This window comes from Canis aureus, chromosome 5, assembly GCF_053574225.1.
Source record: "Canis aureus isolate CA01 chromosome 5, VMU_Caureus_v.1.0, whole genome shotgun sequence".
NCBI lineage: Eukaryota > Metazoa > Chordata > Mammalia > Carnivora > Canidae > Canis > Canis aureus.
Window position 1 is genome coordinate 79,575,752 of NC_135615.1, and position 23,042 is coordinate 79,598,793.

At 50.6% G+C, this 23,042-nt stretch overlaps 1 protein-coding gene across 10 annotated transcripts; it reads right to left on the reverse strand.

Annotated features, from left to right (window-relative positions):
* Positions 1–18,705, reverse strand: PLA2G5 (phospholipase A2 group V). 10 transcript variants are annotated; one of them, XM_077899359.1, is made up of 7 exons: positions 8,342–8,532; positions 6,521–6,778; positions 6,336–6,394; positions 5,208–5,257; positions 3,571–3,715; positions 1,287–1,393; positions 1–553 (listed from the first exon to the last, which is right to left on the reverse strand). In XM_077899359.1, exons 4-7 carry the CDS (start codon positions 5,245–5,247, stop codon positions 429–431), a joined length of 417 nt encoding a protein of 138 aa, XP_077755485.1. In that variant the 5' UTR covers positions 5,248–5,257; positions 6,336–6,394; positions 6,521–6,778; positions 8,342–8,532; the 3' UTR covers positions 1–428. The 10 variants fall into 10 exon arrangements, with proteins under 10 accessions (XP_077755485.1, XP_077755479.1, XP_077755481.1 ...); XM_077899353.1 differs by lacking the exon at positions 6,336–6,394 and having other exon boundaries at positions 8,342–8,531; XM_077899355.1 differs by lacking the exons at positions 6,336–6,394; positions 6,521–6,778; positions 8,342–8,532 and adding an exon at positions 18,430–18,702.
* Between the last annotated feature and the right edge of the window lie 4,337 nt (positions 18,706–23,042).

Below are 23,042 nucleotides of genomic sequence, written 5' to 3' on the forward strand. Positions count from 1 at the left end.
TTTTATTTAAGAAGAGATTTTATTTAATATCTATATGGGGTTCATGTTGCTTTTACCTTGAGTAAAAATTCTCTAGAGGGTATAGGGCTAATCTGACTGCTGAAACTGAAAAGTAAATGCATCTTCCTGGAGAAGGAGCGCTGTCTTTGGGGCCAAGGGCGGACAGCTGGCCTGGAGCTAGGGGCGAGCTCCCTGCATCAGAGGGGCCGACTTCATGAGTCGGGGTCAGGGACCCTGACCTTACCAGGTCCTACGAGCAGAGTCACTCTCCTGGAACTCTGCGGAGTGTGAAGTGTGGCCAGGGGACTCCCCCAAGCCCCGTGGCCAAGACTGGGGGCCTCTCACAGGAACCCAGCAGAGTCGGTGGGCTCTGTGTTGTAGGAGAAGGGGGCAAAAGTCCTGGTCAAGTAAGAGCTCCCTGAGGGCGACTAGGAGCAGAGGATGTTGGGGAAGTATTGGTAGCGAGGGTTGTAGCTTCTTAGGTTCCTCTTGAGGCAGTAGACGAGCTTCCGGTCACAGGTGCAGAGCTGCATCTGGCAGAGGGGCCCATATTCTGCAAACAGGACACCAAAGGCACAATGAGAAGGGGAACGGGGGCTCCACCAACACTGCCTCCTGGGCTTGCTTCTATCCTCAGCAGACTCCCCGGTCTGCGTCCTGCCCCGGGAGGCTCTCCGTCCGATGAGGGAGGCACAGCTTCCACACAGGGAAATGCATGATCCGATGGAAGCGGCCTAGCTGCTGCCCCGGGACAGGTTTCGACCCAGGGAGCACAGCCCCTGCCCTCTGGGAGTTCCCACCCAGTCTGACGGTGGAGACACGTTCTCTCCCTTTGGACGTTCCCACTCTGATGGTGGAGACGGCCTCTGCCAGGGAGGAAGTCCAGTCCTCAAGGAGGAGACACGGCCCCCAGAAGGAGTTTCGCAAACTCAGACGGACCTGAGCTTGAATCCCAGCTCTAGCCGTGCGCGCTGGCAAGGCTCTGAATTCTAGTTTCCTCACTCGTAAAATGGGAAGAACGAACACACTCCAAAAGGTATTTGGGGGAGCAAGTGAGAGGAAGCATGCAAAGCATTTGGCACCTGGGGAATGCTCCGCCTGCGAGGTTTCAGCCCTTCCCCAGAGGTCAGATATACCCGCGATAATCCTGCCCCTGCTGCCCCTCCTGCCCCCAGCTCTGCCCTCCCAGATATGGGCCGGGCCGGCTGACCCCGGGGACAGCTGAGCTCAGAACCAGCAAAGACCCAGGCTCTATCAGTGGCCTGAAGGGGAAGCCCCAGCCTTACCACAGGTGACCAGTCCCTGTGCAAATCTGTATTTGTAGGACTGTGTCCGGATGTGGCAGCCTTTCTCCTCCAGCCGCCCGTAGCAGCGATCATGCACCCAACAGCACCTGCCAACGCAAGAGATGTAGATCCTGGATGGAAGGGGCACGTCACATTAGCGGGGGGCAGCTAGGTGGGTGCGCTCTGGCAAAGAGAGAATCTAGGGGTATGGTTGAGCACTTCTCTGCTCTTCCGCTGGGGCCCCTGCCACTGGCTAGTGGTTCACTCACCTGCTCTCTCCCTCGGGGTCACTGTGAGCCTACTTTTCCCAGCCTCACTTGTGAGTGGCTGTGGCCACACAACTAGGTTCTGGCGGGGGCATAATGGTCAGAAGTGATGTCCACCACTTCCAGACCTACCCATGAAACCCTCCCACACTGTCCTCTTCTTTCTCTCATTCCCTGTCTCTCAGGTGGATGGAGACGACCCAGCAGAAGACTCTGAGGGCACAGGGGATGGCAGAGCCACAAGATGGAAGGAACCTGGGTCCGGACATTAATATGTGAGTCACAAGGAACTGTGATGTGAGCAAAAAATAAACTTCCAGTGTGTTAGGTGTGGAAGATGGCACTTTTTAAAAGTTGATTTATAGAAAAATAGAGAAGTGGTATAGAGTGTTCCTTTGTACCCCACACCCAGTTTTTCCCATTATCAACATCTTCTATTAGGTGTTACAATTAACAAACCGATATTGATATCATAGATTAAATAACTAATCAGCTAAATCATGATGCACCACTATTGATTCCTTAATTGTAAAAAGTCCCTAGTTTATTTAGATTTGCTTAGTTTTTACTTAATGTCCTTTTCTATTTAAGGATCCTATCCAGGACACCTCATTACACTTAGTTGTCAAGTCTCTTTAGTCTCCTCTTGGCTGTGACAGTATCTCACATTTTCCTTGTTTTTGATGACCTTGACAGTTTTGAGGAGAGCCGGGCTCGTATTTTGTAGGATGGCTCTCTATGGGATTTGTCTGATGTTTTTCTCATGATAAGACTGGGGCTATGGGTTTATCTTGCTGCTCTAATCACTCTAGCTTTGGCCACTGGGAGCCCTTCCAGTTGGCTCTTGTGCTCCCTGACCTATCCCTATCTATGCGGGAGGTGGCTCTTTTGAATACTTCCTTATCTTTTGGGCTCACATGAAACTCCAGGCTCCTCCTATATATTTTCTGTCCTGGTCCTAGAATCAGCCATGTCTCCAAGGAGCCTTGGTTCATTGTTTTGGAGAATGGTGTTAGAGACCAGATCTGGGCACTGGAAGTTGCTTATTGCTCCTGGATGTTGTTTCTTCTAGGTCCTCTCAGCTGAGAGAGCAAAAACTGTGTCCATATTAACCCGTGTTAGTAAATACATCTGTACCTATTTCTGTATGTAACTACCTGCCTCTATATTAAGCTAAACAAGAGTTCATACTGACATCTCCACCTCTAATCCATCACCGCAGGGAGAGAACTCCCCTTCCAGCAGTGGAAAACTTGGCTCCCGCCATCTCCCATCCACTTGCCTCATGGCCCCATTCCATTATCCACATCAGGTATCTCAGAATTTCCCAAAGTACAATCTCTTTTGCTCACATGTTCTAGAACTTTGACACTTCCCAATCAAGAAATGGAATCTAGGTCCCTTTCCTCTCAATGCCTTTGTGACTGCCTCCACCAAGTGACACCATAGAATTTCTGAGGCTAGACCCTTTTGCCCTGCAACCTTGGGACACTCACTCTTAGGGAATCCAGCAGTCACTGTGCTGTGGGGAAGTCCCAACAGCCTTGGAGAGGCCTAAGTGAGAGGAACCGAGCCCCCCAACCCCTCTCTAGCCTCAGCTGAGCTTCCAGCCAGCAGCCAGCCACGAGAGTGAGCCATCTGGAAACTGGATGGTCCGGCCTCATTCAAGCTGCCCAAGTTGAAGCCAGGGGTAGGGGTGGGGGGGTGGGGGGCAGGGACAAGCCATCCTGCCAAGCCCTACCCAAAGGGCCAATTCTGAGCAAAATAAATGATCATGCTCACTCTAAGCCATTACATTTTGGGGTGATGTGTTATGTAGCAATAGAACAACTGACACATTAGGTTACTGAGAAGTTACTAGATGTCTCTTGAGCAAGTCAGCTAACCTCCCTGGCACGCAGTTTTCTTGCCAATAAAGTGGCACTTTGATACTCCTCTTCCAGAACTGACGCGGAATTATGTGAGATAATGCGGGTGCAGAGGCTGAGTGCAAAGGATAATCATGATGACCAGCTCACCAATCGGTGCCATCTTTGGGGGTCCCCCGACCGCCCCAGCCACAGTAGCAGCCATAGAAGCCGTAGTTCGTCAGGGCGCTCTTCCCAGTCACCTTCTCAATCATAGACTTGAGGTCCAGCAAGCCTCCTGGCACAGCACGCACACCTGGAAGGCAGACCACGGCTCTGGGTGAACACACTTGCCCCACATGAACCTGCCCCTTCTCCTGCCCTGCGGCTTGCGGAAACCCGGGTGTCTCCTCCTTATTCTCCCCATTAGTGGGACAGGACCGAGAAAGGGGAGGGCATGCAGAAGAGCTACAAGTCTGGACTCGGAGAATGTGAGAACATGGGTTCAAATCCTGCCTCTGCTGCTCATTCTCAGCACAATGTGTCACTTCATCTCTTAAAGCCTCCGCCTCTTCGTCTGCAAATGGGGGTGAGGGGCTAAAGTGAGTGCCTACATTTTGGAGCTATTCTGAGGGTTAAAATGAGAGGACATGTGTGAATTTTGAGCACAGCGGCAGACACATAGTGAATGACTGAGAAATATTAAGTGTAATTAATATGGTAGCTGTAGGAAGCAGGCAGACAGGTGCTTCCTGTCTCTCCTGACGATGGGCACCTCCCTCCCCGCAAATAACACCATCTAGAACATCAGGCCCAGAACCTTTAGCAGGGTGGGATCCTCCCAGATCATAGAAGCCAGCTACCTCACCTTCCAGATTGGGAGACAATAGTTTGGAAGGAAAGGTTCAGGGTTTCACAGGGAGCCAGGGACTCCCTCCTCCCACTAGGCTTCCCACCCTCGGTGAGTCTCAGGGATCTGGCAAGACATCAGAGATTAGGATAGCTGTTGGGGGTTGTGTACACGGTCATGGGGCTCCCCTGTGCTGTGCATTTACCTCCAGCTGGGAGATGGCAGCAGGTAGGGCGTGTGTTGAAAACCCAGGCCAGGGATGCCTGGGTGGCTCAGTGGTTGAGCACCTGCCTTTGGCTCAGGGCATGATCCAAGGGTCCTGGGATCGACTCCCACATCAGGCTCCCCACAGGGAGCCTGCTTCTCCCTCTGCCTGTGTCTCTGCCTCTCTCTGTGTCTCTCATGAATAAATAAATAAAATCTTTTTTAAAAGGAAGGAAAAGAAAGAAAAAAAAAGAAAAGAAAAAAGAAAAGAAAAAGAAAAAGAAAAGAAAAGAAAAGAAAAGAAAAGAAAAGAAAAAGAAAAGAAAAGAAAAGAAAAGAAGACCCAGGCCAGCCTCAGCAGAGAATGACCCAGGAACCACGGGATGGAATAGTTACTTATGAGGGTCTAGTTTTTCATTTGGGCCTCATTTTGTTTTGTTTTGCACCAAAGTAAAAAATATGCTTCTCACATTTGCAAGCCACATTTGGTCCACGTCACACAATCACCTCTCTACCTATCACCATCTAAAATCATGCCACAGCCCCACCAGTTGGCTAAATGTCATCCCGTGTCACAGATGAGGAGACAGAGGCTCAGAGAGGCAAAGGCTCTTGCTGACGCCCACATAGGAAGTGCAGAGCCGAGATTCAAGATCAAGTCTCAACAACCTCCAAGACTAGCCTCCTTTCCACTACTCTACTGTTCCTGGGGATAGAAGGTCACAAGTTCAGAGGTCATGGGACCAGCACTTACAACAAGCCAGTAACCAAGCCAGTGTGAGAAGGCCGTTCATCTCCAGGGTTCTGGAAGAGAAAATGCATCCCATGACATGCCTCTCAGGAGACGCATCCGGACCCCACCCCTGGGTTCCCGCCAGGCCTCACCCTCTCCTGTTGGGCAGCACAAAGGCGACCTTAGTTGGAAAAGGGGCAAAAACCTCAAGGAGTTGATCCTGGGGGGTCCCTTGGAGCCAAAGAGCACTCGTGGGGTATGGTCCCCAGTAGAGGCAGGAGTGGACTTTCCCACCACAGATGCCCCAGCACAACTGCCCCCTCCGCAGGCAATGGCTAAAATAGGCAGAGGTTTCCTAATGGAGATTTGGTGGCACAGGCGACAGGCAGGAATTGACACAAGCTGGACGTGGCCCTTAATGAAGGACGCAAGGACCAAGTAGGGAGGAAAGAAGCCAGGATGGAGGGAGTGATGGGGTCAGGGTGGGAGGCAGAGGGAAGCAGATGATGCTAAGTCCTCTGTTCTTTCATCTCTCGGCCCTGGCTGCTGGTTGTCAAGGATGTCTGACCTGCTGGTGTCTGGGGGGGGAGGGGGTGCCAGAAGCGAAGCGGCTTCACCCCTCTGTCCCAGTACCGAGAGTAGGGCCTGGCCCGGAGTGGGGCCTCCGGAAGGAAGCACCAGCAGCCCCATGTAAGCAGCCTTCAGGGCCTTGCTGTGGCTTTGTGGGTCCCGGGCACTTTCGCCTTCATGGGCCCCTTCCTCCAAAAAAAAAAAAATTATTTTAAGTTATATCTTACAACTGTGTTGGTATGGAAACAAATATGATCCAGGCGGGATGTAGTATGATATATCCATTACGATTCTATTCATTTTTTTCCCCTGATTCTAAAACAATTAGATTTAAAACATTTCTATGAGCTCCAAGTACTGTGTCTACGTAAAGAGTAAGTCGACCCTGGGTATTCATGAGGGCTCCCAAGAGTAGATATCACTGCTCCCATTTTTCCCAGCAGAGAAATGGAGGATCAGAGACCTCATGGAACTTGCCAGAAGCCAGGCAGCTTGTAAGAAGTGGAGGAAGGGTTCAACCCCAGGGCTGTGCACCTCTCACCGCCCAGCACAGCCTCCCTTCTCGGAGGGGTGACTTGCCTTTGAGCCTCGGAGCTCTACTCCGCGGGCCTGGAGACCCCAGCTTCCCTCCCCAGCACCTGCCTTCGGCAAACACATGAATCACCGGCCTTGACTCCCGAAAAATCACACCCAGGAGGCAGAGGAAATTCCATGCGGCTTGGGCCAGCGCCTGATTCTAACTTGGCCTCTCGGGGGTTCCTTACCGGCGCTGTCTGCTTCCCTTCCCTCTCTGGATCCCAAGGTCCGTGTTTATCCACAGCGGCTCAGCGGCTGATGGTCTGCCAAGGTTCCCCCGTCGGTGCCCGGCTGTCTCTGATCCCTGGGTTCAGTGGTCACTCGTGCGGCGCTCTGCCCCGAGCCCCTGGCACCCCCGGGCCCTGGCTCCAAGCACAGCACCTCCGCTCCCCAGGGCTCCGGCTGCGGGCGGGCCTCTCCGTGCCACCCTTTGTCCAGCAGCTCCTCTGAGTTCCAAGAACATTCCTGAGGGTTCTGTCCACCCGTGGCCTCGCCTCGGGGGCTCCAACCGACCAGGGGACATGGCTCCAGACCCTACCCCTTCCACACCGATCATCCCCGGCCTCTTCTCAGAGCCACAACAGGAGGAAGAGGCCAGCCGCCAAGCCTGGGCACCCGCAGTGTGCCAGGATCTGTCCCCTGTCTCTGTAAGCCTGCCGGGCACCCTGGCAGGTGGCGGTTGTTAGACCTGCTGCTACCGTGTCTGTCCCTTCCATACTCATTTGTTGAACGAGGGGAGGGTAGTTGTTGATCTCACAGATGGAGAAACTGAGGAAGGGGAGGTGAGCTGCCCAACTGTGCAGCCCAGGGCTGCAGACCTACTCTGCTCCACTGCCAGCCCCTGTGTACTATTCGTGGGGTACCTTTTCCGTATTTGATGAGACTTTGATGTCCCATGGGGACCTTTGAGGGGGGTGCTGGGAAGACACAGCCCCTCCCAGGAGTAGCTAATTCCTAGCGATAACAAGACTCCCCAGGGACAAGGCTTTCTTATGTGCAAACCAGCCAGTCCCGAACTTGCCCCCCAACCCCCTGTCTAACTCTCCTGCTCCCAGCCAATCTCTCCCCTGCCCTAAATCACCCCAGGGCCAGAAGCAGACTGCTAGGGACCTAGGGACCCACCACCCCTGCAGCCTGGAGTCTGCGGAAATCCTCCGAGCTGGTCAGGCCCAAGCTGTTTGCCCCCTGCCTGGCCTTTCCCACAGAAAACACAAGAGAGGCTCCGGGCACAGTTTGGCTCTCGTTTCTTCCACCTCCGGATCAACAACCCCGGTGCTTCCCCGTGTGGCCCCGCACGGTGTGACCCCGCATGTGTGGCGTGTCCCCTTCTCCCAGAAACTGTAAGTCACAGACTGTCTTCTCCATGGCAACCAGCTCCTGGCCTTACCGTACCTGCCTGAATCGAACCAAAATCCCAGGCGCATTTCTGAGCACCTTGGGCGGGGGCCGTCAGTGCAGGGAACAGCATGAGGCCCCATGGAAGGGGGCTCCGAGAAAGATTGCAGAGAGGTCTCAGCGAGGAGGTGACAGAAGCAGGGACACAGCCAACTTAGGGGCTGGAAAGTGGCCCATCGGTGGAGCTCAGAGCCGGCCCCCAGGAGAAGGATGTGGGATTGGCTATTTTTATCGAGCAACCACAGAGGGCAATGAGCACGGCGGCGAGATAATTTTGGAGTAAAGTGGTGGCTGAGGTCATGGGAGGTGGAGAGAGTGGAGACAGACAGCCTAACGGAAGCATGAAAGAGTGGGGGCCAGGAGTGGCTGGGTCCCTGGAGGGACAGAGCCCCCCCCCCCGCCTCCACGCTCCAGGACCCCCAGGTCAGGTCTCCGGCCACAGGGGACGGACAGCATCAAGCCCGCTGCACAACAGGCACACGAGAGACCTCCCCTCCATCTGGGGGGGAGGCTCTGGGGGGGTCAGGGGCCTCCTCTCCCAGCCCCTCTCCCTCCCTGCACCCTGCACACCCCCACACCTCCAAGCCAGGCAGTCCCCAGATGCGGTTCCTCACCAGGGAGCCCTTCTCTCCGCCCCGCTGCAGGAGAAGCAGGCGCTGGGCCCGCGGGTTTTAAAGGCCTCTCTGCCCGCCTCCCACGTCCTGCCTGGGCCGCCTCCAGGCGTCCCGATGGCTCACATAGGAGCCCTGCTTCTCCCCCCGAGACCCCAGGGGACTCTCTGCCTCTCTGTGTTCTAAAGCAGCGATTCCCTGAGCGTGTCACAGTTCCCCGGGTGAGTTCCAGGAGAGACACAGAGGAGGGTCTGGCCTGGGCCACCCATGGTCCAGGGTTCCCCACCAGGGACCGGAGAGCTGGAATCCCCCTCCAGGGCAGCCCCCCTCCCCCTGCCACTGCGTGTCTCTATCGAGCCCTCCAGCCCACGGCTCCTCCGTTGGGCTCGACTCTGGGGCAGCCAGGTGGCCCCCCCCAACTCTGTCCTCGCCCTCTTCCTGTTGTTCCTCACCTGCCAACCCTCTCCGTCCACGCTGCCGGGTTCCTGGGGTGGGGAGACCCTGGAGCCCGTGAAGCCCCACTCTGGGGATGTTGTGAAATGTCCCTGGAGCTGGCACCTCCCTTTTGGCACCTGAACTCCTTACGGAATTCCTGCATTCCTTCCCTCTGGGAAGGAGAGCCCACCAGGCTGGCAGTGGGAGCCACGCCGGCTAGAGTCCCCACTCAGCCACCCAGGATCTGTGTGACTCCGGACAAGTCACCACACCTCTGTTTGTTCCTGTGATCCAGGAGAATAATGACTCCCGGCCGCCCCAGAGGCCCACGATGAGGCACCTGCTGTGTGAAATAAGGCCGGGGGGCACCTGGCTCAGTGGGTGAGCATCTGCCTTTGGCTCAGGGCTTGATCCCGGGCTCCTGGCATGGAGCCTGCTTTTCCCTCTGCCTCTCCGTGTCTCTCGTGAGTAAATAAATAAAAAAAGACTTTTTAAAAATAAATAAAATAAGGCCAAATGGGGAGGTGCGTGGTGCAGGGGGTCGACATCACATAATGTAGATGAGCTTCAGGCTGCAAGTGCAAGCTACATCTCCTCCGGGCTGGCTGTGCCCGGCCTGCCTCACAGAGTCCTTGTTAGGATAAAGCGAATGAGCGCATTTATGACAGAGCAGTGGCCAAACAATGCCAGTAAGTAAATGAAGAGTAACCTTCTAGCGTGTCTTGAGGAGCACAGACAACCGTTATTAGGCTCTGTTCTCCACTCTCTCCATCCCGAGCCCCGCCCGTCCCTGACCCCCCTGTGCACACACTTTTCTGAGATGTGCGTGTGAGCTCCTTCTCCTCCCCCTTGGCTTCTTTTCTCCCCTCACGGCAAACTTAGGAGCCCTTCTCCTCCTGAGACCTAATGGCTGGGCACCCCACAAAACCCTGTGAGCCCCAGTTCTATACAGAAAGTACCTACTAGTGTCTCCTACATGCAAGATGCCAGTGGGGTTGGGGTCCATCGTGAACAAGACAGAGGTCCGGCCCCCCACACTTGCCCTCGGGTTCAGGGGACAGATAGTAAAGCACCAAGTAAATCCACGATACGTCCCTGGGTGGGGGGGGATCTCCTCTCTATTCTGTATCAACTTTTCTCCTTCCCCACCAGGTCCTTCCTCCGCCTACAGACACTCACAGGCCTCACCATCCTAAACCAAACAAGAGGAAATGTCCCTGCCTCCTCAGACCTGTCTCTCCAGATTTTTTTTCCCCTCTCAAAGCCACATTTCTGGACAGAGAAGCCTCCAGCTGCTCATCACCCACTTCCATCCAAACACTCTGCCACCTGAACCCGCCGCTGTGTCCCTGCACGGGCTCCCAGGGATCCCCCCAAACTTGGGCTTCACCCCACGACCCTCTCCCTCTCCAGCCTTGCGAGGCCACACTCGGCCATCCGTCCTCCGCAGCTCACCCCCACCTCCATCCGGCCCCCACATGCGGGGTCTGCCCCCCGAGTCTGCTCCTCTCTTTCTCTCCCCCTCTCCTGGGGTGAGCTCGGCCGAGTTCCGGGATTGAGGGCTCATTTTATGCAGATATCCAGAGGCTAGCCCGGCCAAGCAGAACCTGGCATGAGCTTTGACACAACAGTGTCACTCCCTGAACAAACGGTTGAGTACTGGAAGGAGGAGGAGGTTCGGTGCCAGGTCCAAGAGTCTGGGCTTCACGTCAGACAGAACTGGATTCATATCTAGGTGTCACCTCCGACTACCGGTGTCCCCTGGCCTCCTCGAGTCTCGCTTTTACCACCATCTGTAGACCAGGACAGTGATGGAACCGGCTTCATTCTAGAGTTGTGATCACTCAATGAAGCGATGCAGACAGAGAGGCTCAGCACAGTGCCCGGCACCCCATGGGTGCTCGGGAATCATAACTGTTATAAATATCAATGCTGTATGTCACTGCACTAAACTGAGAGCCCCCCGAGGGTAGGCACTGCGTCTGCTTCACCTCTGTACTCCTGGCACTTGGCACACAGTAGGTGCTAAGTTAGGTTTGCCGAGCGAATGCATGATGACTCTGGCTCTAGCTTCATACCCATGGCCCCAGCCCACACTTCAAATATAATAATTAAATATATATGTACAATCATTACAATCCAAATACCTGCCACGTAGGGTAGCTCAGTGTCCTGCAGGAACCCCAGGACCAAACTCATCGTCTCCCCCACAGCCCAGCCCCTGTCAACTCCCCTCTCCCCAGTAAGGGATCCAGTCATTCACACTCCAGGGATTAAATTGTCCCGACCACATCCACCCCCATTGAGTAGAAGACTCTTGAGGGCAGGATCCTTCTCTGATTCATTTCTGACCCCAGCACCTGGAGCAACATCTGACACCTGGTAGGCCCTCAAGAAATATCTGTGTAATAAATTAATCCTCTCATAATCATGCTTGTTCTCCGGCACTTGCTGTGTCCATTTTCTACAGGCTCGTCAGAGCTGAAGCCCCACTGAGGGCAGCCAGACACACTTGGACACCCTCTCCTCCCGAGACCAGAGCTGCCGAAGTGCTCTCGGCCTCATCAGAGGAGGATCTGCTGCCCCCCAGGAGGCTGGCACATAGAGCAGGATTGCCTAGAGCTCACTGGCAGGTGGGCCATATGGAGGCCCCCTGACTCCTCCCTCCACAAGAAGCTTGCTGATCTCTGGAATGTTGTAGAACTCATCACACATCTAGCCTCTTCCAGCACTTCCAATTGGAGGGAGTTTCAAGGCTGACCAATTGGGAAGGAAGGAGAGAGGAACTCCATACTGTGCCGCCGGCACAAGGCAAGTTCACCGATGGGGATCTTGAATCCTCACAAAATCTTAGAGGGCATCGGGACCCCATTCTAAGTAAGGAAACTGAGGGGCAGATGTTAGGTGGCCTACAGAAGGCAGACCCGCAACCTAAAGCCTGGCCTGTCACCCCAGGTCCACGTTCTTGCCACTCCACAAAGAGATTGACGCCCAATAAAGATCTAAGGATTGTGATTTTCACAGGACCCCTGACCAAAGTGTCACATGACTTCCTCATACTCTAGATGGAGAAGTGAAAGCTGAGCTATAGTCAGAGCTCATAATTCTCAATAATTGCTTAATGAGTGGAACTGGGTCTTTGGTTATAAACTTATAGCCCTGAGCTAAATGCAGCCCTAGGAAGTCCTATGCTTGTCCTACTCAGTGACTTTCAAAATGTTGAAATCAGTTGGTAACGTGGAAGTATTAAGAGATCTCAGACAGGGGATCCCTGGATGGCTCCGCGGTTTAGCGCCTGCCTTTGGCCCAGGGCGCAATCCTGAAGTCCTGGGGTCGAGTCCTGCGTCATGCTCCCGGCATGGAGCCTGCTCTCCCTCTGCCTGTGTCTCTGCCTCTGTGTGTGTGTGTGTCTCTCATGAATAAATAAATAAAATCTTTAAAAAAAGAGAGAGAGAGAGAGATCTCAGACAAAAATCCAGATTTCCAGCTTCTCTCTTTCTTCTCTGGTGATCCCGGCTCTGGATTCCTACATGGCAACAGCTGGCCAGAGTGGAGAAGTACCTGCCCCCTTCAACTGGACACAAGTTTAGCTTTGCCCTGGTCTCCACCGCTCCTTATTGTCTTATCCCCCACGTGCTTCCTTGCTGCTCCCTGCCTGGAGCACCCTCTAGTGGCCTGTCCTAGAACTCAGGCTTGAGTCCTATCCTCTCCGCCCCGGCAGCACCAATGGGACAGCGAATGTGTCTTGAGAGCAGAGATCATCTCCTGTGCAAACCTGCGTTTCAGGTGCTGAGCTCAACGCCAAGCACATAGCAGTTGCTCAGTAAATGTACACTAAGGGCACCTGTCCCAGGACGAGGAGATCACGGAGGGCTTTCTAGAAGAAAAGGCACCTGCATTGAATCTTTAAAAGCAGGTTGAGGAAAAAGGAACCCTTGTACACTGTTGGTAGGAGTGTGAAATGGCACAGTTGCTGGAAAACAGCATGGTGATTCCTTCAAAAATTAGAGGTAGAATCACCATATGACCCAGCAGTCCCATCGGTGGGTATGTACCCAAAAATTTAAAGCAGGGTCTCTTGAGACACCTGGGTGGCTCAGTGGTTGGGTGTCTGCCTTTGGCTCAGGACGTGATCCCGGGGTCCTGAGATCGAGTCCTGCATTGGGCTCCCTACAAGAAGCCTGCTTCTCCCTCTGCCTGTGTCTCTGCCTCTCCCTCTATGCCTCTCTCATGAATAAATAAATAAAATCTTTAGAAAAAAATTTAAAGCTGGGTCTCAAAGAGATATCTGTACACTCGTGCTGATAGCAGCATTATTCACAACAGCTTAAGTGTGGAAACAACCCAAGGGTCTATCAACAAGTGAATGGATAAATAAAAGGCGGTATATACATCCTATATACATACAAGTGGAAGGTTATCCAGCCCTAAAAGGGAAGGAAATTCTGATGCTACAACTTGGCTGGACCTTGAGCGCATTACAAGAAGTGAAATAAGCCAGTCACAAAAGCACAGATATTGTACAATTTTACTTTATAGGAGTCACTCAGAGTAATCAACATCATAGAAACAGAAAATGGAATGGGGGTGGTGGTGCCAGGGGACAGGAGAAAGGATAGAGAGTTAGCTTTTAATGGGAACAGACTCTCAGCTTTACAAGATGAAAAGAGTTCTGGAGATGGATGGTGATGGTGGTTACACAACATCATAAATGTATTTAATACCACTGAACCGTACATTTAATATGGTTAAGATGGTAAATTTGAGGTTGTGTGTCTTGTACCACAATAAAAAAAAATAGAAAAAAGGGACACCTGGGTGGCTCAGCAGTTGAGCATCTGCCTGGGCGTGATCCTGGGGTCCTGGGATCAAGTCCCACATCGGGCTCCCTGGGGGAGCCTGCTTCTCCCTCTACCCGTGTCTCTGCCTCTCTCTGTGTGTCTCTCATGAATAAACAAAATCTTTTTTAAAAAACTGGAAAAAACAGAATGGATGAGAGTTCACCAGGCAAGGATGCAAGGAAGGGCATCCCAGGTGGAAGGAGCCACCTACGCGGGCATTGTCACGCTGGCTCATTTGGGGGGCTACAAATGGACAAGGTAGCTGAGGGCATTAGGCAGTGATGTTCGAGTAACTATTTAATAGCTGGCTCTTGGAGGGGGAGACGAGCCCTGACTTGTAACATCTGCCCATTGCTGTGCTGTAAGCACTCGCATGTGGGCAATCTCACGCTCCTAACAACGTCAATGGATGCAGGGAGATGTACCCGGAGCAGCACACCACGGGGTAAGGTGAGGCACGCTGCCTGCTAATGAAGAGCCCATGTTCTGGAACCACTGCTCATTAGCTGTGTGACCTTAGGCAAGGTTTTGAACTGCTCAGTAATGGGGATAATCATTTTACCTGCCTCAGCCCAATGTTCCGAGCTGAGGCATGGCAGGTGTTTAGGGTTGTGTTGCGTTTAAGATTGTGTTTAGGATTGAGCCCCACATTGTAGGGGCTTAACGAACGTTTGCTGGGGCAGACCCATGCTTCATTTCTCAGAAAAGGGAACTTTCTCTACGTGTTTAGTAGGAAATGAGGAATGGGGGGAGGGCTGACTGAAGGGACGCACAGGGGTAGGTCACAAAGAACCTTGAGTGTCAGGCTAAGGAGTTTGGACTTTACCCCTGGTGGTGGTGGCCCAGAATGGCCTCGATCAAGAGCAAGATGATATGAGTTCAACAGGAAATGAGAAACTTCTACCCGAGAACCCCAAAACCAAACCACGCAAGCACAGGACAGGATGACACAGCTCAGCCATCAGACCTGTGTCCCCAAGCCTGGTAGCACTTGGATCACAGAGGCAGCACTGTCTTTGCCATGATGGCAGGACTGTGGTGCCCAGAGCGAGGGCCCCTAGCTGACCTCTTCGGGAAGGATGTGCCTGGTCCTGACCACCACCCCCCCCCACCCCGTCTCTGAGAGAGCATTTCTGGAAAACTAGGGAGTGTCTGGGTCACAGGATGCCTGTCAGATGGAGGGAGTAGGGGCTGGCTGGCGCTTGGAAGGGGGCTTAGGGACCCAGCCTCTGTCTCCAAATTTCTGAAGGTCTGTTGAGGGTGAAAAGCACCGTGGTTGTCCCATGTGGCTCCAGACTACAGAGGCAGCACCAGGCAAGGGAGGCCCATTTGGGTTCAAGCCCAGAAAGTTTTTTTCTAATAGCCCAAATGTCCTGGAAATAGAATGATCTGTCTTGAGGAGGGTCAGCTTCCTGTCCCCAGAGGTACTTTTTCTTTATTAAGACCAGAAATATAGCGCAAAAGATGGGGGTGAGGAGGTGGAACATGGCCCTACTTGATTCCGCTGAAAAGGGCGTTTTCTTTAAGTTTTAGGAACATGAGAGACCTGTCAAAAGCACATGAAGTTAACCTAAGTCAATTATGAAGCATAAGTTCTAGTCTGCAAAAGTGTAAAAAAAAAATTATAATTTTGCAACATTAAAAAAAAAAAAACGCACAGAAAAGTCAGGAGCCCTTCAGCTGCTCTCCGGCGTCAACAGAGCTGTCAAATAGTCTGTGCCCCTTGCCTCACCAGTCTCCCCACCCCGACATTGATTCATGCCACCGTCATGTTCAGGGCTGTTGCAAAAAGCAACATCAACTGAGTGGGATCTGGACTGGGTGACCTCCAGGGCGCCTACCAGCTCTGACCTTTGGTGACAGCGCTAGCTGTCACATGAACCTTGAGCACTCCAAGCTTTTCTACCGAGGGCTTTGGCACTTACTGCTCCCCCCAGCCTAGAATACTAATACTTAGCATAGTATTAGCTCCGGGTCTCATCCTAAATGCCACCTCTTCCAGGAGGCCTTCCTTGACCGCCTACCCAAGGTAGCTCCTCCGCCTCCAGTTAAGCTCAGGTCACTGTTTTCCCCCTTTGTGGCACTGACCATCATCTTCAACTCTCATTTCTTTCCTTCTTGACTTGTTTAGGATTTCTGTCTCCTGCCCCTTCCCCTAGAGGCCAGGAAACTCGTCAGGCTCGTTCATCATATTTTCAGCAGCTAACACAGGGCCTCATACATATTGGTATCTGATATTTATCTGTGGAATAAAGAATAATTGAGGGGATGAACCAAGATGTGAGGGAGTAGCCATCCTCACCGGATTTGTCATTCCATAAGTTGGCAGCCTGCGCTAAAGATACACTTAGGGGCGCCCGGCTGGCTCCGTCAGAAGAGCGTGTGGCTCTTGATCTCGGGGTCGCACGTTCGAGCCCCAAGTTAAGTATAGAGATTACTTAAATAAAAATAAAATAAAGATACAGCTGGTCGTATCTTGGGCTCAGTCTGTTCCTACCTATGTAATGGTTATTTTTCAATAACAAACTGAAGCCTGACTTCCCCCAAATACTTTGCTGAAAATGCAACTCCAAACACCTAGTCCGTAGCAAGCACCTGCTTGGTTTTATCTTTGAAAAACCCACTAAACTGTTTGTTTTCTTTGAGCTAGCTTTCCTTTCTGTCTTTGCTTCTGTTGTTCCCCGCACCCCCCCCCCCAAATGTTCGTTGTCTTTTTTGCCTTGTAAACGCCTACTTGTTTTTTCACGCTGTAATGTCACTTCTTTTCTTGGAGAAACCCTGGAATAGGCTCTGACTGGCAAGATGCAACGTGGTGTCGGAGATTCTAGGCTCATGATCCTGACGCTCACAATTCCAGGCCCTTCCTCTTGTCTCCAATTCCAATCCAGGCTAGCAATCATTTCCGGAGCAACTCCTGCGGGCAGAGTGCCAGCTGGGCACTGCAGGAAACGAATGCAGAGCTAAGCCCATCAGCCTCTGCACTCTAGAGTTTAGAATCGGGGTCTGTCTGTTAGGACGGGGTAACGAGAACAGGCCTTATGCCATGCCCATAAACCTACAATAACATTTGAACTCCTTCCCTGGGCCTAAGAGGGGCTGTGCCCCCTTGAGATGCCTTTCCTGATGTCCTCCTCTGTTCCTGGATCAGTCTTCTTAACCTCTATATCAGCACGTGTCCCCTGCTGCCAGGGTCAGGGGTGTCTATCTCCCCCGCAGGCATGTGACCCTTCATGATCTGGCCCCACGACCACCCTTTCCAGCCTTGCCTTATCTATCACCTGCTCCCCTGCGCATTCCTGAGAAGAACACTTTTTGTTCCCCAAATATATGGCATAGAAGATACGGTTTGGCAGGTGGTTAATAAACGCTCCAGAGAACAATAAAACGGGGAAGGAGGACAGGAGTGCTGGGTGCGTGTGTTGGGAGAGGGAACCTGATGGTGGGCTTTGTCAGCTTAAATAGGGTGGCCAGGAAAAGTCTGACTGTGGAGGTGACATCAGAGCAAAGTGATGGAGGAGGTGAGGGAGCAGGCCACAGGGACATGTGGGAGAGGAGCATCACAGACAGAGAGGACAACAGGTACAAAGGTCCTGGGGTAAATGCATGGCCATGAGTTGGAGAAACCATAAGGAAATCAGGTCTTCCTTTCTTAAAAAATAAAAATAAATAAAAAATAAAAAGCATTTTAGTGAACCCCCCTACCAGACTGGATGAGTTCCCTACTCTGACCCCTGGATCTGGTGAGCTCCCTTATGACGGGACAATCCTATTCTATCATAGTGTCTCCCCCACAAGACTATGAGCAAACTGGGGAGGGGGACCATGTCTTTTATTTTGACATCCCCGTGCCCAGCAGAGGGTTTAATATACATTTGTTGACCGCCTAAGTGGATGAGCAAACTAGACCTTGAATCCGTGAGGATGTCCCATTTCATCCCTACGCTGGGCAGCACCTGGCACACTGGCCCAGACTGGGTCTGAGAAAACAATGTGTGTGGAATGACACACAGGAATAGCCAAGGCTTACAGACACCATGCGAGGCTCTCTATGAGGCTGACCCCATTTTACCCTTTAAAGCGATCCTATGAGGTGGGCACTGCCACCGTAGGCCATTTGCAGATTAGGACACCAGGGATCGAAGGAACAGAAATGGCTCACCCGTATCACACAGCTGGTAAGCAGCAAAGCCATGAGTTGAACCTGATGGGTCTGACCCCCAAGGCTCCATTAATCCAGCTCAAAGCTAAACTACCTTCCAGAGAGAGGGGACTGGGCATGGGGGTGGGGAGAGGAGGGCTCCAGGGGGCCGGAGGAGGAGGCCAGAGAGGCCTTCCTAAGAGGGCCGGAATGGCATCTTCTGGCTCCGTGTTCCCTCCCACGTGCACCAAAGTGTCTGCACACAGCGGATGCGCAGAGAAGGTTAAGGAACTGGTGATGATTCTTTTTCCCGAAGACGAATATTTTCTGTGGTTTGAGTTCAAAAGAAATGCAGGCAAAGCCTCAGATTAGCATAAACACAGATTCCAACTCTAACTCTCTTCATAACTGTGCCTGGCTTTGCCCCCAGGTTCAGGAACAACCTCCTGGGTAGAAACCCCTGGTTCCCTTCACGTGTGGCCTGGCCTCCGTAAGAACCACACGGCTCACCGGGCTTGCACCTTACTAGGAAAGGGACCACAGGGCCCTTGGGAGACCCCTCTAGCAGGGCCTCTGCCTTGTCCACCCTCCCCAGGGACCCTCTTTGCTCTCCAGACCCCACCTCTCCCACCTCTCCCAGTCCAGCTGGTCTGCCCCTCCCAGTATATGTGACTGACCTTTCTGGCCCGGCCTCAGCTCCTGCTCCTGTGGCCTGCTCTCAGGAGCAGCCCCATCAGGCTCCAGGCCCTGCCGGCTCCCTGCCCCCAGCCACAACATTGGGATCTACAGGCTGGGAATCTCGATAGACTCTTGGCTTCCGGAATCCTAAAGGCCTGAATGGGAGCGAGTGATGAAGACGGGTCTGAAGGTGGCGAGAGAAACGTCTGCCTGCACCTGGCCAGGCATTCTTCTGCTCAGCCCCCAACAGCCTTCACAGATGCAGGAAGTCCAATAAAAACCCAGAGCCTGGGGCTGGAGGTATTATCAGAGGGGCCTGGGCAGTCACCCAGAGAATTCCAGTGGGGGTGGCTTTGAGTTCACAGTGATCCAGGTCACAGCCTTATCCGGCTTGACAAGGCCGTTGCTAATCCCCCCAGCCTGGAGTATTCACCCCCAACCTCGAGCCTGAGCTCAGAACTCTCTTAAGGATCTGACAATCTGCCAAGTAACGTGGCTGTTGGAGCATCTGGGGTCCTCAGGCTTGGCTGAGATGGGGGCATGAACACAGAGCCCAGGGATGGGATGCTCAGAAACACAAATGGGGAAGAACAAGGGTGTGGAATGGAAGGTACTGGAGCCACTGGGGAAGCAAATGTACTAGAAGTGAGCTCTGAGAGTGGGGACCAGTGGCCAGGAATGCAGTGGTGTCAACACTCACTCAAAAGTAATTTCCTAGGAGTTAATGAATGGGAGCAGGGGACTCCTTGCTTGGAGTTTAACGGTCGAGACAGCACAGGAATGAGCACGCCACCAACAACAGTGCAGAAGTGCAGGAATGGATAAGCCCAGAGCAGGAGCCTAGAGAGGGACTCCCTGCCCTGGCCAGTGGGGGCTCAGGAATAATAATACAGCAGCCACTGCGATAATAGTGGTGGCGTTAAGGCTTACAGGGTGCTTACTGTTTGCCAGGCACCATGCTAAGTGCAACACATGATTTGCCCCACTGAATACAGACATTAACTCCGTGGGGGGAAAGTGCTATTCAGACAGGCGGCCCAGGAAAGTGGCCAAGGTCACACAGCTAACCAGAGGCTCCCGTGACTTTAAAGGACTCTGTTCGTCCAGATTGGTAGCTCCTATTTTGACTGCTTATAGTCCGTGACGCAATACAGATATTAATCTTATTTTTTTATGATCAGAGTGGAGGAAAACAAATTCATTAAAAAACCATCTAGAAATGTGAAACTTCCTCATAGTCACCCAAGATAATGACTGGTAAGAATAATTTCTCTTTTTCTTCCTGTTTGTTTTTTTCTAAGTTGGCTTTTGTGTTCGTTTCAAGTTTTTGTTATTTCTTTTTATTTATTTATTTTTAGTTTAGCTTTGGGGTTTTGTTTTTTGTAGAATTGATGCCTCATGGATTAAGTGGAAATTCCTCATTGCCCTTTCTCCCATCTCATCTCTTTCTCTCCTTCCTTGCTCCTTCTCCTTCCATTGGTAAACAGATTCTGAAATTGCTGTATATCCAGTGCACAGTTTATGCTCCAGGTACATACATATATCCATAATCTATATGTAACATTATTTCTTGTTGCTGTTGTTGTCGTGGTTGTTTATTTCTCCACAAATGGAATAATAGCATACTTAACATCCCACAACTTGCTTTGTTCACTCAATCCATATTGGTCCCTCTGGGCCTAATTTCTTCTTTGGTATGTATCGAAAATGGCAAGCTTGGGTCATAGAGTATTCGTATTTTTTCCTAAAATTTTATTTTGAAAAATTAAAAATTTGAAATCTACAGAAAAGTTGCAAAATGCATACCGTGAACACTCATAAACCCTTCGTTCACAGATTGTTAACATTTTCCTGCAATTGCTCTACTTCTGTTTCATACACACAGATTTGAGTGGAGATTGCAGATACTTTATCCTAAAGAATTCAGCACCTACCATCTAAGGACAAGATATTCTCTTACATAACCCAATATAATCATGGCACTCAAGAAATTCAGCATTGATACAATAATACCATTATCTACTGGGCATTAAAAATGTCTAATATTGGGCAGCCCGGGTGGCTCAGCGATTTAGTGCCGCCTTCGGCCCAGGGCCTGATCCTGGAGACCCAGGATCGAGTCCCACGTCAGGCTCCCTGCATGGAAACTGCTTCTCCCTCTGCCTGTGTCTCTGCCTCTCTCTCTCTCTCTCTCTCTCGTTAATAATAATAAATAAAATCTTTTTTTAAAAAAGTCTAATGTTCAATTTTCCCTTATTGCCAAAACAACATCTTTTATGTCTAATTTGTTTTTTTGCTTTTTTCCATCCAGAATCCAAACAAGAATCAGGCATTGCATTTAGGTGCAATCTGTTGTACTTTTTTAACCTTCTTTAATAATCTACAAAGTTCCTCAGTTTTTAATTTAGTCTTTTATGATATTGACATTTTTTATTTTTTTAATTTTTAAAGAGATTTTATTTATTTTTTTGGCAGAGAGAGTAGAAGCAGGAGGAACTGCAAGCAGAAGGAGAGGGAGAAGCAGACTCCCCGCTGAGTAGGGAGCCCAATGTGGGCTTGATCCCAGGACCCTGGGAACATGACCTGAGCTGAACACAGATGCTTAACCAACTGAGTCACCCAGGTGCCCCTGATATTGACATTTTAAAATCTGGGTCATTTGTCTTGCAGAATTTAGATTAATCTGATTGTTTCTTCTTGGTTATCAGATTATACATGTTTGGAAAGGATGCTACCTAGGTCAGGTGGGGGGCATGCACTTTGCTAGTTACCCCAAAATACTGTTCTGAATGGTTGTACCAGTTTACATACCTAGCAGCACCATGGCCAACACCCCATAATGTTGTATTTGTCAATTTTTCCCAAACTGATGCATATGAAATGGTATAACAACACCATTAGTGCAGTTGAGCAATTTTGCATATCCTTAGTGGCTGTTTGGACTTCCTCTTTTATGAATGATCCATTTGTATCTGTGTTATTTCTGACCCCTTTTTCCCCAGCTTCACCCCCATCCTTCCCCTGCTCAGCTCTATTTGGGGACAGGGGCACATTGAGAGGGGTACACTTGCCATAACAGCTGCTTCCAGGAAGCAGAAGACTAGCAAGATATCAATCTTTTGCTATATATGTTGCAAATATACGCTCTAAGACATGCCAATTGTCTTTCAGCTTTATTTATGGCATCTTTTACAGTATAAAAACTTTTGACTCTTATGTATTAAGTTATCACTCTGCTTTGGTATCTTGTTTGCAAAGTCGCTCATGACTCTGAGGTCAAAAGAATGGTTTTCTGCAGTTTCTTCTATCAGAGTTTGCTTGTGAGTATGACAGGAGCCAGGAATTTAATGTCTCCATAAAGGTCAATTATTTCAACACCTCTGATTGAATGATCTAACCTTTCCCCTCTGATTTTAATATTTACTCTGTGACATAAATTTCCACCTACACTTAGGTCTGTTTCTGGGCTTTCATTATTTCACATTCATCTACCTGTATACACTTGCCCTAGTATCACTCTGGCTAATGACTATTACTGCTTAAGGCTTCATGTATCCTAAAGAAAGTCTCTCTTCTTCCTTCTTCTTTAGAAACGTTTTGGTTATAACTATGGAAAGAGCCCAGATGTCCATCTACAGACAAGTGGATAAAGAAGATGTGTTGTATATATACAACGGACTACTACTAAGCCATCAAAAAAATGAAATTTTGCCATTTGCAATGACATGGATGAAACAAGTGGATATTATGCTAAGTGAAATAAGTCAATCAGAGAAAGACAATTATCATATGGTCTCACTTGTATATGGAATTTAAGAAACAAAACAGAGGATCATAGGGGAAGAGAGGAAAAAATAAACAGGACGAAATCAGAGAGGGAGACAAACCATAAGAGACTCCTTTTTTAAGATTTATTTATTTATTTATTTATTTATTTATTTATTTATTTATTTATGAGAGACATACACACACACAGAGAGAGAGAGAGAGAGGAGAGAGAGAGGCAGAGACACAGGCAGAGGGAGAAGCAGGCTCCATGCAGACATGGGACTCTATCCTGGGTCTCCAGGATCACACCCTGGGCTGAAGGTGGCCCTAAATTGCTGAGCCACCCGGGCTACCCATCATAAGAGACCCTTAATCAAATAAACTGAGGATCGTTGGAGGGGTGGTGGGTGGGGGGATGGGGTAACTGGGGGATGGGCATTAAGGATGGCATGTGATATAATGAGCACTGGGTGTTATGTAAGACTGATGGATCATTGCCCTCTACTTCCGAAACCAATAATACCATATATGTTAATTAACTGAATTTAAATAAAACTTTTCAAAAAAGAATTTTGATGGCAATTGAAGTAAAAAGAAAACATTTTGGTTATTCCCAAAGGGTTTGGTTAAACCCTTACTCCTCCACATGAATTCTAGAAGCAATTTTTTTCAAGTTCCATGTCAACTCCCATTGGGGCTTTATTGGAATTACATTAAATTTTGTAGATGGCTTGCTGATCTTTAATCCTGCCAACTCTGAGCTTGGCATAGACTTACTATTTATTTGGGTCTTCTTATATGTCCTTTGATAAAGTTTTCAGATTTTTATTGGAAAAAAATCTAC

Excerpts from the sequence above, each read along its gene's own strand:
- PLA2G5 (XM_077899349.1), bottom strand. The coding sequence starts at position 8,936 with ATGCAGGAATTCCGTAAGGAGTTCAGGTGCCAAAAGGGAGGTGCCAGC. Across the intron at positions 5,258-8,790 it reads TGGACGGAGAGGGTTGGCAG|AACCCTGGAGATGAACGGCC; the intron begins GTGAGGAACAAC and ends TTTCTCTTCCAG. Across the intron at positions 1,394-3,570 it reads CCCAAAGATGGCACCGATTG|GTGCTGTTGGGTGCATGATC; the intron begins GTGAGCTGGTCA and ends TTGCGTTGGCAG.